Source organism: Chinchilla lanigera, unplaced genomic scaffold, assembly GCF_000276665.1.
Source record: "Chinchilla lanigera isolate Chin_1 unplaced genomic scaffold, ChiLan1.0 scaffold00023, whole genome shotgun sequence".
In the NCBI taxonomy this organism is placed as follows: domain Eukaryota; kingdom Metazoa; phylum Chordata; class Mammalia; order Rodentia; family Chinchillidae; genus Chinchilla; species Chinchilla lanigera.
In genome coordinates, this window is record NW_004955424.1 from 28263068 (window position 1) to 28279581 (window position 16514).

Genomic DNA, 16514 nt, shown 5'->3' on the forward strand with positions numbered 1-16514 from the left:
TATTGTCTGTACTGTTCTTTTGCTATTTTGTAAAAGGTTATCTGTCTATTAATGTTTTCCTCCTTTTGTTTTTAAAATGAAAAGAAAACCAAAAAAAACAAAAAAAGCTTGGGAGAGGTGGAAAGATTCTGTTACTGGTGCCCTAGCTAGAGAGAAACTAGTTCCACCAACTACCATTATTATTAATAATTCCTGAACACTTTTATTAACTTCCCTGCTAGCAGTTTTCACACAAAAAGAATGCAACAGCCTGACAGTCTCTAAGGGAAATTGCAAGCTTTATGAACCATGCATCATGAAAAGTAGAGTAAGTCAGTTTGCTCTGAGGACATGTATACACTTGGCAGACTGCTGAGGTAGGTGTTGCCACTCTCCCCACACCATCACTCTGCAGTGGCCCGTCCTTCTCTCCCACATGCCCTTGTCCACAGATCACTGTCCTACATGGGTATCTCAGTTTGACAGACAGCACTACTTACCCCCTCCCAGCTCTAATAATAGATCCCTATTTCCATTGCTATCTTCCAGATCCAAGTCTCCCTTACAAGGTTTGGGAATATACAGGAGATATCATCAACTCTCATGGAGTAACGTCATTCGCAGTTCTGACACTGGGATAGAACTACTTCTGATCTTGGTCATGTTTCCCCTAAATCCTGAGTTCTCAGATACCTTCTAACTTGCCTAACTAACTCTCTGCAAATGAATTACTCAGTCTTACAAGATATGCCCTATTAATTACAAGGTCCATTAGGAAGACGGAGGAGTTTGAATTTGGCACACTGGGGTAATTTTGTGCTGCAAGCATTTTAAACTGATGGCCATTTTGTCAAGTGTAAGTGATAGTGATTTTTCTTTGCATTTTATGTTTCATTTGTACCATAATTGTTACTGCTTCTAAACTGCCAGTTAGCTGAAAATGACTTTCTGATTACATTTTTCAATCCCTTTCCTTGCTTAATTTAAAAATCATTCAAGTGAAAGAGTTTTCAGACAGCAGCATGTCCCTGCTGATTGCTTTCACAAGATCATATATTCAGGGCACAGTGCAGAAGAGTCTGTGGATTTGTCTAAACTTGCAAAAATAGATGAGGCGGGGTCATTACATAGTTAATTAAGTCACATTCTCCAAAGCCTAAAGGTGCCATACAATTTGAAGAATAAAACAAGTGCAACAAAAAGACCCCCATGAGGGCAGGAAAGATTTTGAATCCAACTTCTCTCTCAAAAATTCACCAGTTACAGTTCTGCAAATCTGGTTTGCAAAATTAATGCTGCAGCCAGGGGGCCATAAGCTGTTACTACCCCAGAACAATCACCTTCAGATTTTATTTTAATTATGACTAAAAAGATTTGCTTTGCTCTTTTAAATTTAAGTAGCTGGGTAGTTTAAAAGAATTTAATTACAATATTTTAATAGAATATATAAATTTAAATTATGAATATTAATTGACACAAATGTAAATAAAGTATGCCTTGTTTAAAAGTGTAACACAAGACCTACAAATCACAAAATGGTATTAATTGTATTAACAAATTCTCCCTTAGATTTGCAAAACCATGTATCTCAGGATGGCAAAAGTAGATCCCACTAACACATTTTATATAAAATTATTGAAGAGCAAATATAAATATACAACAGAAAATAAAGGGTTTGTTGAATAGAAACCAAGGAAATAGTCTTGCATTTCCTATTTAGAAAGAAAAAGTACAGGTTGGTGTGAGAGTCTATTTAATTTTCAATGATCAAGAATTACTATATTTTGTAAATGGAAATGCCACTAATAAAAACAGAAAGCCATAAAAAAGGGTGTTTTTGTTTCCAAGGACTAGCAATTTACTAGTGTGATTAGAAAATAATAGTAAAAATGGATATTTTATGGCAAAATTTGGGAGTAAGGTTAGGAGTGGAACCTACAAGTTTTCTCAGAGTCAGTTCAGCTGCCAGCACCTACCGCAAGTAATGGTGAGGCAAAGGGAAAATGGGTTCACTGTGCTTTATGTGCAGTCTAAAGTAAATCTTTTCTTATTTCTTATCTTATTTATTTTTTATTTTAAAGATAAAAATCTAACAAAAACAACAATAAAGACAAAATCTAAACAACACAAAAACAATACATGAGCTCAAAACATAATGAGAGGAATTAACAATGGTTGCTACATTACATACTGTTATCTTCAAAGAAATTGCTCAGTCCACCAGACGTAATAATGTAAGATTCATCAAACAATCAAAGACAGTAACAAGTAATAAAAAAAAGGAAAAAAGCTTTGGAAATGATGAAGAGCTTCACCATACAAGATGGTAGGAGCTCAACAGTGGCTCTTGTGTTACATATTGTTGCTTCCAGATCAGTCATTCTGATTACCAGATTCAAGCGTACAAAATTGGTCAAGAAAAAAGAAAATTTTAAGCATTGACTGTTCCTTTCAATAAACCATAGATATCAACAATACATCTACCCCAGCTATCCTTTTATATACATATAAATTTTGTTTTTCACTTTAAAGATAAAAGAAAAGAAATCCCCAAATAACAAAAACAAATATGCAATGAAACAATCTTTTGGCTTACCTTTCTTGAGACAAGGAAATTTAAACAATTTGACCAGCCCAAAATCATCTCCAGACACCAGCACTGAGCTATTATAATTTGCATCTACTGAATTGATGTCAGTAACTTCAGTGTATTTGGGCCAAATTCCACTCACTTCAGGGCCTTTCACACATGTCCAGGAAGCCCATGGAATCCCTTTGATTTCTTCTTTGCTTATTAAAGGCTTCCCGGCTAAAAATAATAAATTATATGATGCTACATAAAAACATATTGTAATTTATTCATTTTTCTTTTCTTAGGTCTACCTTTTATTTTTAAAAACTACTATAAATCAAGGAAATTACAGATTCTAATTATTTTAGATAGTTCATGATATTTTGGGGGCAGGATTTTTACAAACACACACTCAACCTGCATATATAAAAAGAATAGAGAATGATTATTGTTCTAAATATAATATTCTGAACTACTTCCTGTATCTTAGATATAAGTGATAGTTTGCTTTGCACTACTGATGCCATAACCTTATTAAACTATATCTTGTCCCATTAAGTTACCAACATTTTGCTAGGTTCAAAAACTTAAAGTTTATCCTAAACTTTTATTTTTTATACTTCAAGAATGTTCACAAAAATTAAATTCACACTATAACTTAGCTTTAAAAATAATGGATTTTATTATTTAAGTTTAAAAGTTCTAGGCACAAGATATGGGAATTAAAATTTTGTTTTTGTTTTTTTTTTGGTTTTTCTCCGGTACCAGGAACCGAACTCACTACCTTGCACTTGCCAGGCAGGCGCTTTTGCCGCTGAGCTAAATCCCCAGCCCCTGGGAATTAAAATTTTGTACTTGAATAACTACTTTAAAGTTAACAGTATGCAATATATTAACTATTGTTATTTTTCTATTATTTTCATTATGAAATTTTGTTTTACCTTTTTTTCCATAAAATAAAATAAATTAAAAAAATAGAAAATAAAAAGTATACCAGATTCACGAACAAACTGAGTTTGAGCCAAAGTTATCACATAATCTAAATTTTGAGTTTTACTTAAATTACTACTGGAACAAGAGAACTTTGATAAAAATGTACATCTTGAATAAAGTCATATTTGTATAGATGTATACATTTATTAAACTCAAAGTGTGTACTGAAAATCTGACATCTGACATTATAATACATGTATGTACTTAAAATCTCTGCATTTTATTATGTGTAAATTCTAATTCAACAGGTATGTGAAGTATATAAATTCACTAGTGTGAAATATATAAATTCACTAGTGTGAACTGAAATCCACTACTGTGAACCTAAGAAATTTCAAGCAAGGGATCCTCAGAGTGAAAACCCAAACTTGCGCTGTTTTGTCTTCTGGAAGCAGTGCTGCAAGTCCCTAAGATTTATATTTGTATAGCCTGGATCTCACGATGAATAAATCCAAATTCAAGTTCATTTGTCAAAAAAAGGAATAAATAAAAAATAAATGTTCTAGGCACTGAACTCATACAGTTATGATGGAGTAAGTGTAACTGGTTGAGAGAAATAGTCCTGAAGAGTGTGCTGGGCATGCTCCCAAATGTGTATGGCGCAGTGTCCTATTTTTACCAGCAGCTTGTCAGCAATATCCGCTGTAAGAACAATGTAAGAACACACAACAGGGAAACACAAACAATAATGTTTGGGAAATACTTAGCTACACACCATTTAAAAGTACAAAGTCAACACAATTATGTGTATTTCTTAATTCTACAAAATAAATATTACCAATGAAAACTCTGTAAGCATAGGTGTCCAGGTACATTACTTGTGCACTGTTAAACTAGCAGCCCAAACTTCTGAACTATAGCACATAAGAGTTCATTACAGGGGCTGGGGATTTAGCTCAGCGGCAAAGCGCCTGCCTGGCAAGCGCACGGTCGTGAGTTTGATTCCTGGTATTGGAAGAAAAACAAACAAACAAAAAAAACCAAACAAAGAATTTATTACAAGGACCATAGAACCAGAGAGTTCATGGTTAGAACATGATCTCTGGCCTGGTGCTCCTGCTTTGGAGAATACAAACAAGGCAGTAACTTAGTAGGGAAAACCCCACCTCTATAAAGGTATTTGGAGCTGCACTATCTGCTCTAGCAAAGGAACTCATTTTCTGAAGAAACTGGAAATTGTAATAGAAAAATAACATCACAGACCAGGATGATTATCCTTATTGCAAGTGACAAACATGTTCCATTATGCTTGTATTGTATGGAAAAATGTATGAAATAATATCAAGCAAAGACAGTAGACATAAAAACATACACATCTAATCATGGTTCCCTGATGAATTTGATGAGACAGAAACTTAAAAATGAAGTTACATTTTACATATGACTTTATGGTAAATAATTTTCAATACAAATTTTAAGGCAAATATAATTATTTGAGGCCAAGATTAACATTAAAAATTTCCTTTTATATTATAAATCATTAAATATTATAATACATATAGAAATTTATCTTTGAGATATTTAGTATTACAAACAAATATTACTAAATATTACAACTAAATATTACAAAATTAGTATATGTAAATCGGATGAATTTCTTATAAAGGTTATAGTGTAGTCACAAAAATTGTAGCTTCTTAAAATTTTGATGGGCACAGTTTACCAAATAGTCATATAACAGAGATTCCAATTGTGAAGAAAACATACTTGAGACTACAGTAGTCACTGTAAATGAGGACAAGCATCTTTAAATCTTTGAGGACTCAAACTGAAGTGTTGTCTAGAAGTTAACAATGGATTTCAGAGACAGTTTCTAATTCTGCAAGGGCCATCCTGCCTAAAGTTGCAATAAGACTATTCTTGCTGCTTTTGGATTCTGGCAGGAACCAGTTTTCCTAACTGTCTGCAGCCAACTATTCTCAGCCTGGATTTTGACTGGAGTGTTACTGCTTGGCAGGTGGAACTCAATAAGCACACCTCCAGGTGATTTCATTCATTTCTAATCCCACTGCAGAGCTGTGCGGGCAAAGCACTAACCAAAATGTGACATCTATTTTGCATTACCATTATTTATGTTAGAGATGCAACTTTTAGAGTTCAACAATGAAACTGGCAGAGCAGGAATGAAGAAGGAGGAGGAATAGCAGATACAGCAGAAGATGTGGATAATGAACAAAATGGTTCATAAACCTCCCAACACATGGAAGATGACTGTACAGCTATGTATTTAAGATTATCTCTAGTTTAAAAAATTATTAAATATTTCAAGTATACAGAAAAGTATAGAGACTATGATGATGAAGTGTGTGAATCAACAAAACAATATTTTGTCTTTATCACAGAATTTTAAGAAAATGTTAGATATTTAAGATCCACTGGGTATTCCCCCCCCCAGTCTCATTTCTCCCTTCTTCCTTAGAGGTGACCAGTACCCTGATTTAAGTGTTTATAATTTCTACATATTAAAAAGTTATTATATGTATGTGTTTATAAATAATGCATTGGATTTCCCACATCCTAAAATTTTATATAAATGATCACACACTGGACATACCATTTAGCAACCTTCATTTGCTCAGTTTGTATCTATGCTACTGATACACGTAGTTCTAGTTTAAGTTCTTTCTAGTATTCTATTATATGACTACATATATCACATTTACATAGAGTCTCCCCTTGCTGATCTTTCAGGAATGATCATTTTCAGCTATTGTAACCATTACAAAAACACTCTTGTGCGTGTGCCTCTGTGTATGCTCCCACCAGCAGTGTCCATAGCTTTCACTTTTTCTTTGCTCCATCTAATACTGATAGACTTCTGTCAGCCTAAATGGTAGTCACTGTTGTTTCAATTATCATTGTCACGAGTTCATACATGGATTGGGCCTTTCAGATTTGTGCATTTTTCTAGTAGTTTTCCCTTTCACTTATCTTTAGGCATTCTTTACATATTATAGATGTATATTCTTTTTCCATTATAACAATTGCAGGGATTTATGCCTGTTCTATGCCTTGTCTTTGAATTTCACTCATGGTCTCTTTTGTTACACAGTTATTTTTTATTTAATGTGTTTCAATTCATTAACCTTTTGAGGGTTTATGATTTGAGGGTCTTGTTTCCGAAAACATGCCTTGCCCTGAGGTCACAAGGACATTCTCTTATATGTTCTTCATGTGGTTCTAAGTTTTGCTTTCTACAAACATCCCATGACTGCTATGCATAACTTACATGGCATTTTGTAGAACAACCGTTCTCCAGCACCATCATTAGTTTGCAAGTATTTACTGTCCAAAGACCAGTCAATGTGTGTAATGAAGCTGATGGACTTGTTGCATTCTCCAATCTTCTTATACCTCTGGGAAACAGCATAGACATCTACTGGGCCATCATTGGATCCCACTGCAAGGTAGGACCCATCAGGAGAAAATTTCATTTCATGAATAACTTCTTTCCGATCTTTGATATGAACTACTTCTGTCATATCTCTGCAAGAATAAAAAGCAAAGTGATAAACAGAAAATCCAAGTCATATTTTAAATACATGTTTCAGAGGAAAACTTTTTTGAAAGAGAGAGAAAATCTCCAGAAACTGACTTTTTTATTTTAAAGGGAAAAAAAATAACAAAATAACAACAATGAAGACAAAAACAAAACAACACAAAAACAATAAAAATGATACAGGATTTCAAAACAAGATGATAGGAATTAACAATGGTTGTTATATTACATATTGTTATCTTCAAAGAAGTTGCTCAGATTACCAGATGTAAGAATGCAAGATTGATCAAACAATTAAAGACAATAACAAGTAATAAAAAAATTAGAAACGATACAAAGCTTTATTAAATAAGATGGTAGGAATTCAGAAATGGTTGTTATATTGCATATTGTTGTCTTCAAATTAGTTGTTCTGATTACCAGATACAAGCATGCAAAATTCGTAAGAAAAAAATTTAAGCATTAACTGTTCCTTTCAATAAACCAATAGACATCAGCAATACACTTATCCCAGTCTACACATCTATATATTTTTTCTTTTTTTCATTTTAAAGAGAAAAGAACAAAAACAAAGAGATAAACAAAACAACATAAAAATAATAAAAATGATACAGGATTTCAAAGCAAGGTGATAGGAAATTAACAACAGTTGTGATATTACATATTGTTATCTTTAAAGTGGATGCACAGATAACAAGAGGTAGGCATGTAAGATTGATCAAACAATTACACATTAACTGTTCAAAAGACTGACTTTTGAGGAAAGCTGAAATACTCAAAATATATAGCCAGTTTATTAAAATTAATAAACATTTGAAATATTTTAAAATTTCAAATATAAGAACTTACTGCACTGCATACTTGCTTTCATATTCAACTATGTATTATTTTTTTCTAAACTTTTTATTTAAAATTTCAGAATTTTTAAAATTGTTCTTAAAGTATGCAAAGGTTAGCATAAAAATAAACCATCTTTTCAAACTTTTAGAATGAGAAACCAGTGATTGCTAGAGTTGATATTCATTGTTACAAAAATGCCAGTTCAAAAAGTAGAAGGAAAAATTTAAATTATGTAATCATTTAATTTTCACTGAGTCAACAATGAATACACTATATCATTGGAATATTTTGCATCTTTTCCAATCACATTCTTTTAAGAATTTCTGCTTATATTTGAAAGCTCAGAAAGATTTTTTTACTCCCAATTGTTGGACAGGATGATGACTGACAGGTGCCTGGGCCATAAAGATGACTTCGACTCCAAAACAAACTGAATGCATAAATAATGAGTGTTTGCTTCTACACAATAATCCCTTATACCTTCTATCATTTACTAATAGCATAACAGTATACTACAATGTCATAAAATAGGTGTGCGTGGGTTTTTGTCTTGATATATGAATCAAAACGAAATCTAGTAACTATCCATCTTACCATAAATCACCTGGCAGAGGAAAGGAAGTCACTAATCAAAGGAAACACTGCCCATCAATTTGGTAATGAGTTATGTGTGGCTGGTAATGAGAATTCACTGTAATGAACTCAGTGCTGTGTAGAATTTTCTCTGTGCAAGACATGCAGTGTTTAATTTACAGCTGCAATTCTTTTCTGTGATAACAAAATGTGTTAGCCAAGAAAGCACTAATGCCTTCAGAGAAATTACATAAGTGGGTCATAATTTTGTCCAGTAGGAATAATATATGATGTTAGTAAACAGGAAATATTCCATTTTAGTACTAATGATGGGTAGAAGAAATCTTTCATTCAAGTTCACCTCTAAAAATCTAACACTGGTGGACATTGCTTTATTACCTCTTCCTCTTTTCTTGGCTTAACAACAGAGCTCCTATCCAAAGCCTTTGGTATCAAATGTGCCTGAGAATTTGTTATTCATTGTATCTTTGGAAAGGGTCATTATGGTATGTTATATAACATCTCCTTATACGCACTGGGCAACTCTGTGTAGTAAACAATATTTTTTCAGCTAATCACATGAGGTCTTATTATTCCGAGTAAGAAACTGCAAGACCATAAACAGCTTCATCTTCATTCACTAAGTTAGGCTTTGCTACCAAAGACATTATCCAAGATATTTGGACATAAGAATGTTGTGTACTACAGAATTACAGATAGGGGACTGAGGGTCTCCAGTATTTGTACTTGAAAGAGTAAATGTGTGTTTTCTAAGGTCCAGGCACATATTATGACCAGAAGAATCTTAATGTTTCACATTAGTGCATTCCTCAATATGAATTCAGTGTCTGTACTTACCTAACTCGGAGAACAATGAAAGACCCATCCTTCATGCCCAGGGCCAACTGAGACCCGTCGGGGCTGAAGGCAACACTGCGAACTGCTTCTTCCATGTTACAGCGGGCAATCAAGGCATGGTCAGCCAGGCTCCACAGCCTGAGGATGATAACAAAGGACAAAACCAAACCAACTTCACAGAGTCTTCAGATGGCCCAAGGCAGAAAGGCCCTCTCATCACACTGATGCTAACAAGACAGTAGGAATAACTTCACCCCAGGGCCCTTTATCATAGCCTGTCAGGGAACCTGGGAAGGTGTTTTACTCATATTTGGGTCACTTTCGTCATTTGAAAAACCTAGCAGGAGATATGAAATAACATTTCCAAAGATTTTGGGATTCATAGAATAAGGAAAATACAAGTGATACTTTATACAAGATCTCCTCTTCAAAAATTGTCCTATAGAGGTTTTTAATCACATTTATAGTATCAGAAGAAGTACCAGTGCCATTACTGTAGGTTTAGCATATACATGAGAATCTTTCTGGTAACTGGTACTTAAGCACATAGACTGAAACACACATGTTTGCTGGCTTCCCTGTAAAGAAAACATATCTGAGATAAGGAACAGTAGATGGTTCCATATCAGTTAGGTACAGTCATGGCTACCACGTGGACAGGAAATTGCGATCCAAGGCAGCTGCATCCCACACAGAGCTTTCAGGAGAGCTGGCTGCACAAGTTCCCAGCTTCAGAACCAAACCAGGTACCAACACAGGTATCTTAAACTAAGAGAACCCCCTCAAAATATTTGTAAGGTACAAATAAAGGTTCTGTTTTAGTTGTAATTACAGTATTCAAACCCTGTCTGTTAGGACTTAAGAGTCTTCTCTTGACACTCAACAGTGCCTACCAGGGGGACTGAGTACCTAGAATTCTGAATAAAAAGGGCAAGAATAAGTCACATATGATAATTTCCCTGAGTGCACTTTGCCATTAGGAGGGACTAAACACACTCCTTAGCATGGGGAACTGTATGGTGAGCAGTTTACTCCCTAAGCAGCCTATATTGTGCAATCAAAAGCTTTTGATATTCTCTCAATACTTTATCCATTATTCAGCATCCTACACTGGTTTGAGCCTTGTATTATTTTAAGCAATGTAAGATTTACTTTATAGAGATGAAGAAACCATGACTCCTCATAAATGGGACTGCCTTCTAGAGTCATTACACTCATCTTTCTTAAAAAATGATGACTGTTAAATCAGGCAAGGTGGTATGGGCCTGTAATCCCAAGCACTGAGAAGCTGAGGGAGGAGGGCCATCACGGAGAATTCAAGGCCAGCCTGGAGCCAAATAGTGAGTACAAGGCAAGCCTGGGGCTACATAGTGAGACTTGGTCTCAAAACAAAACTGTAACTCTTACCCTCCCTAAATTTCAAAACTCACTGTAAAATTATATTTAAAATTTTAGCCCTTTTCAACTGTAAGTATAAATAAGAACCAAAATGTGTAATAGATATTGTGAAGTAGGAAGAAACTGTTCAAAAGGAAAAGGAAACCAGGGAGGGGGAGAGGGGAAGGAAGCAAGGGAAAAGAAAAGAATGAGGAAAGATGGATAAAATGGGACAAAATTTTGTAAACAAGGAGGGGAAGTGAGGTTGAAGTGATGGGGAGAGAATGGGAACAAAAAGAGGATTCAAGATATATCATGTACAGGTACAAATTCTCTATGATGAATGTGATCAATATGTATATCTAAATTGCACCGGTAAACTTAATAATAAAAATATTTAGCCAAATTAATGGTTAAGGGGAATAAAACAGATTCTGGCAGCCAGGGCTCTTCAGTGATGTTTCTAGTTCTGAGATGTGATTCAGTTCTTAAGTGCAAACTCCAAGGACTTTAGCAAAATTTCTCCTTTCTGGATGGATAGTGATACAGGTGTCTAAATACTTTGTGGCATTATGTTGGCTGCATTGGGAAAGCAGAACAAAATGATAATAGGAAGGAATCACACAAGGCGTGGTGATTATACACCTGTAATCCCAGCACTCAGGAGGCTGAGCCAGGATCCACGCTGTGAGTTTGAGGCCAGCCTGGGCTACAAAGTGAACTCAAGGCCAGCCTGAACTGCAGAGCGAGACCCTGTGTCAAAAAGACAAAAAAGCAAAAAAGCAAAAAACCAAAAACAAAACCAAATCCAAAAACACAAAAGGAAGAAATCAACAAAATCTAACCCAAATAAACATCACACTACATGAGGAGATAACTATCACCATTTCCAGTGATGGTGAGAATGATGAGGTTTTCATGCTTGGTGGAGACCGAGAAGGAGAACTGAGTGAACTGCACCTGGACTGCCTTCTAACATGCAGTGCGTGGGAAAAGCAGTGGCCTTTGGTCTAGTCCATCATGTTCTCTGTTAGCTGTTAAAACCCAGAAGCAGTAATCAATCAACCAACTGATCAATTATTCTGGTCTTCTCATTCTCATGGACTCTGTTTTCTATTTGCTATTGAGCACATTTAAAGCTGATCATAAATTCAAAAATGCTGAGGTAAGTGTAAGTCTTCATCTCAGGCTTTTAAATCACATATTCATTCCCTCCACAGTCATAAGAACACTGGGTTCACACTCTTTAGGCCCATGTCATACTGTGCTCTCAAAGAAGACAAGATGACTCATAGCAAGAACTGTGAAGGTCCTAGTACAATCGCACATCTTCTGGGGAACCAGCCTTCTCCTTTGGTGTGAGACAATGTTTAGATTCCATCTGAGAATTTACCAAAAAATAGTAATTTACTTATGTACTAAAAGCAATTTAAAAACTCTTAGATGAGGAGTGAGAGCAAGAGCATAAAGTGAGTGAAGCACTGGTGAGAGGGCAGCGAGGCGTGGCGGTGCACCCCTGTAACCCTGCACTCTGAGAAGGCCGAGGTGGGAGGGTGACCAGCTTGTGCAACTTATCTACTTAGTGAGATCCTGTTTCAAAACTGTAAAAAGTTGGGGAAGGTGGCTGAGGATGTGGCTCAGTGAGAAGGTCCTGGGTCCGGTATCCAGTATCACATGTGCGCACACAGTAAAATGACTTTGCAGCAACTTCAGAGCACGAAGTGTAAGAGGGGGAAATATGGTCTCATGGCAGAGTGGGCTTCGCTCACATGAGGCAGGAGAACAGTAAACCAGACCAAAGAGTATTCATTGACGCATTTCTTCTTCTAAGAACATTTGTGGGACTGAAGTGGAGCCGAAGAAACATAACAACAAGCTAAAAAGCCAGCCAGTGCTGAGCTGAATTTCACATTCCATTTGGAAGGCGGGTGGTACTTCACTGCAGTTTATCCTTCTCCTAAGTTACATATAAACTTGGGCAAAAGAAATCTGCTACCCTGAAGAAGTCAGCAGGCAATGGCAGCTGCTGCTTGGGTCCTCACCTGACAGAGCGGTCGTCGCTACCGGTCACAGCCAGGGGCTTCTTGGGGTGCAGGGCTAGAGCCCAGAGCTCCCCCTCACAGTGGCCCTGCAGGATCAGCATTGGCTTGTCCCGCTCTCTCACGATCACTTCAAATATTTCACTGTCCTGGGTCCCTGCAAGAAGGCGGTCTGCTTTCCAGCACACGCTCCGGATAGAAAGGCCTGAGAAAGTAAGTGAAAGCATTTCTTCACGCCATTTGCATATGAAAGAAAAACATCTGAAATAAATACCTTTTGTCAAGCTAGCATCTAAGGCAGTGGTGGCAAACCTATGGCACATGTATTATTATTATTATTATTATTTTTTAAAGACAAAGGATGTTAATGTATGAGTTGTTTTTTCTAAACTAAAACCTCAGTATCTAGGTTTCATTGCATGTTGATGTTTTGCAACAGATAAGCAGGTTCTGGTTTGCAGTTGGGGCACTTGCCTCTAAACCTTTGCCATCATTGAGCTAAAGTGACACGTTTTAGAAACTCCCACAGGTGAAAAAACAATTCCATGTCACTTTACACAGGCTGACATTTCTCCCATCCCTGGGACTTCATCTCTAGAGTGACCACTCTTTCTTATGTGATTTAGGAAATCTGTGCATTTTTACAGCAGGACAGCTGGGGATATAGCTCAGTGGCACAGTGGCTACCTGGCAAGTGTGAGATCCTAAATTCAATCCCTGGTACCAAAAAAATTTATAGTAGGACATATCTTAAGTACATTTTGAAATGAATATGAAAACAAATTAGTATTTATGAAAACCTAAGTTGGAAACAATCTCCTTTTTATTTGATATGAAAAAGTTAGTATAAAGAAGTAATCCCCTTAATCTCTAGGTTAATACTTGTATAAATTTTATGTGGGTGATACCACAGAATACTTAATTATTATATCAGGCAAGTTTAGTATGTATTTGACAAGAACTGAGACTCACTGTACTTGATAAACAGATGTATTATATCTCAGGAATATGCAAATAAAACTAATTTCAATCTCAAAATACCATCAAACACTTGTCAATGAAGATGACATTCTTCCTTGTCTGAATTTATGGAATGTGTTCTAAAAGTGTGGCACTCTTTCAGTCCAACCTTCTACTTCCACAGTATTTCATAATCTTTAAGCAGATCCTCATATGCCCACTGGAATTTTGGTCTCTAACTGCTTCAGGTCCACTTTATTTTTTCCTAGATTTGCTATTTACTGACTTATGCAGTGAATATTCCCACAGTGGAGATGGAAAAACACAAGCAATTCCAGTTTTCCAACCCTTTCAAACAAGGCAAGTCTGCAATAAGCTCTGCAATCTGATGTTCCTGCTCAACAGGCTTTGTGTCTTTGGTATACAGAGGGGCAGAAGTCAGGGACCCCAGCTGCACTCTTGCTCTATCCCTGATACCCAAGGCAGAGTCCTTTCTTCTCCTTAGTGTTTTCTCCTTTAAGACTAGACTTTGATTTTGAAGAACATGTAATTTACCATCCAAATTTGAACCTCTCTGACAGTAAAAGAATGCTCTAAAATTAATTAGGTTTATATAATTTTTGAAACAGGTATTCTTTGACCAAGAAAGTAATTTTACTGTGTTGAGAGGTCTATTAAATAGTTCTTTCAAATATTTCAAATATAAAATTCTAATAACACTATTACAAAACTGAAAAACTCAGGACAGAGGAAGAAAGAGAACACAGCAGAGTTTTAGGGCACTGAAACTATTCTGTAGGACAGTATAACGACACACACATCATCACTACATGTTAGTCAAAACTCACAGGATGGACAATCCCAAGAGTGAACCCTAACGTGAACTATGGACTTTGGGCAATAACACTGTGTTGCTGTAGTTCATCCACTCCCCCCTCCTCCACAGATACTGCCAGTGGAAGCCCAGGGGCCTGTGCATGTGTGGGGAGCAGTGATACAGATTCTCTGTACTTTCCACTCAGCTTTACTGTGAACTTATAATTACTAAAACCCTATTTTTAAAATAAAATCTATTTTTAAAAATCCACTACAAATGCTAAGCCAAATGAGAACAGAAGTGGTAATTTTGGGTCTGAGAACACACTAACTATAATTCTCATTTGCGGTCTGTAAAAGATCAAATAAAGTACTAATTTTTTTTAGTCTTTTAAGGCACAAGTCTATTTGTACTCCTCACTCTGAATTCACCACTATGTATCCTGAGATGGAAGGAGAAAGCACACAGGCACATGTATTCTTTCAGCTGCAAGGAGTGAGCAGAGAGACCTCAGTAGCTGCTAGCACAGGTCATTCTCCTCCGGAACTTGAGGATGGGTTGGCAAGGAACACACACAGCTCCAGATGAGGAGCCACGCTGGGCGGCAGCAGACTTTGCCCTGCCTTCCTCATTCCTATCTCACAAGACATAATCTCCACTCAGGAATCAGCATACTCCCATTTCCTCCTTTGTGCTTTTCTTTGTGCCTGCAGGGGCTGACAGGTGAGGGCTGAGCTCACTGTCTTGCCCCTGGCTTTGCACTCCTCATACTTTTATTACACAAAGGTGCTTGCTCTTCAGAGATACTGGGAAACACAGAGTTGGCGGTGTTCCGTTATCAGCAAGAAACATCACACCATTCCTTCATTTACCACCCACTTCCTCCCTCTAGAAAGGGAGTCTATGAAGACAAGAACTTTATCAGTTTACTCACTGCTGTTGCTGCAGAATCTAGCACAGTGGCTGGCAGGTAGTAGATGCTCAGTGAGAATTGTTCAATAAATGAAATAAAATACCAAAATCACAAGTATTAATTGAATCCTTGGAGATACCAAGGAATAAAATATACATCCCTGTTCTCAGTGAGAACACTTGAAGAGGGACATAGCATATTAATTCATTTAAAAAAAATTACTGAGAACCTACTATGTGCCTGACATTGGAGCTCAGAGAAAATAAGCAGGCTCCTGCCTCTATTGGAACTTATATTTTAAGGAGGGACTAGACATTCATTAGCAGGCATCTACACAGCAAAACAAAAACAAATTTATGTATATATATACATATATTATATATAATATATTCAGTATTTATTTTGGTGATAGTGATATAACATAATTTTTTTTATTTTAAAGAGTAAAAGAAGGATAACAATAATGGGGGGGGCTTACCAAATTACAGACAAAGTGGTAGGAAATTATCAATGGTTATTGTTTTACATATTGTTATCTACAAGATAGTTTCTCAGGAAAACAAATAGACAAATAATGGTGAGTTACAGACAACAGAGGTAGGAGATTATCAATAGCTGTTGTACTCTACTTAGGTATCTTCAAAAGAAAATAAATAGAACTATACATGAGTGACCTATTGAATAATCATTAACTATTTTCAATGGTTGTTGTAGGAAACACATAATAATAAACATGCATCCATTTATGAAACAGGATAGGAACAATACAAACATTACAGAGTTATGGATAGATCAGTAGGAAAATATCAATGACTGCTGTAATACATGTTGGTATCTTAGAAGTGGTTTCTCAGGAAGACAGAGATACGCAAGAAGGATCTAACAAGTAGTTACAGCCTAAGGGTTGTCAAAAATCAAGTGAGCCGTCTGGGGCCCAAGCCATTTTTTGTAGCGTTTTCTCTCCAGCCTCTCATCACATTGGGACCCCACAACCAGTCAGTGTCCTCTCCCCAACTGTCAGCACAGGCAGCAGGAATCCTGTTGCAGACTTCTCCGGGGCTCCACCACAGCCTGTACTGTCAGGGGAAGAATGA

General features: G+C 36.3%; 1 protein-coding gene across 6 annotated transcripts in view; it reads right to left on the bottom strand.

Annotated features, from left to right (window-relative positions):
• Eml6 (echinoderm microtubule associated protein like 6) overlaps positions 1–16514 on the bottom strand; it is a 336360-nt gene that overhangs the window by 137781 nt on the left and 182065 nt on the right. For all 6 annotated transcript variants that reach the window (XR_001234170.1, XM_013514625.1, XM_013514624.1 and 3 more), the window contains exons 7-10: positions 12734–12935; positions 9315–9452; positions 6774–7030; positions 2576–2788 (exon numbers count right to left, since the gene is read on the bottom strand). Coding sequence is in view for 5 of the 6 variants with exons in the window: in XM_013514625.1 (XP_013370079.1) it covers positions 2576–2788; positions 6774–7030; positions 9315–9452; positions 12734–12935 (810 nt within the window). In the remaining variant the exon portion in view is untranslated. The remainder of the gene's footprint in view (positions 1–2575; positions 2789–6773; positions 7031–9314; positions 9453–12733; positions 12936–16514) is intronic.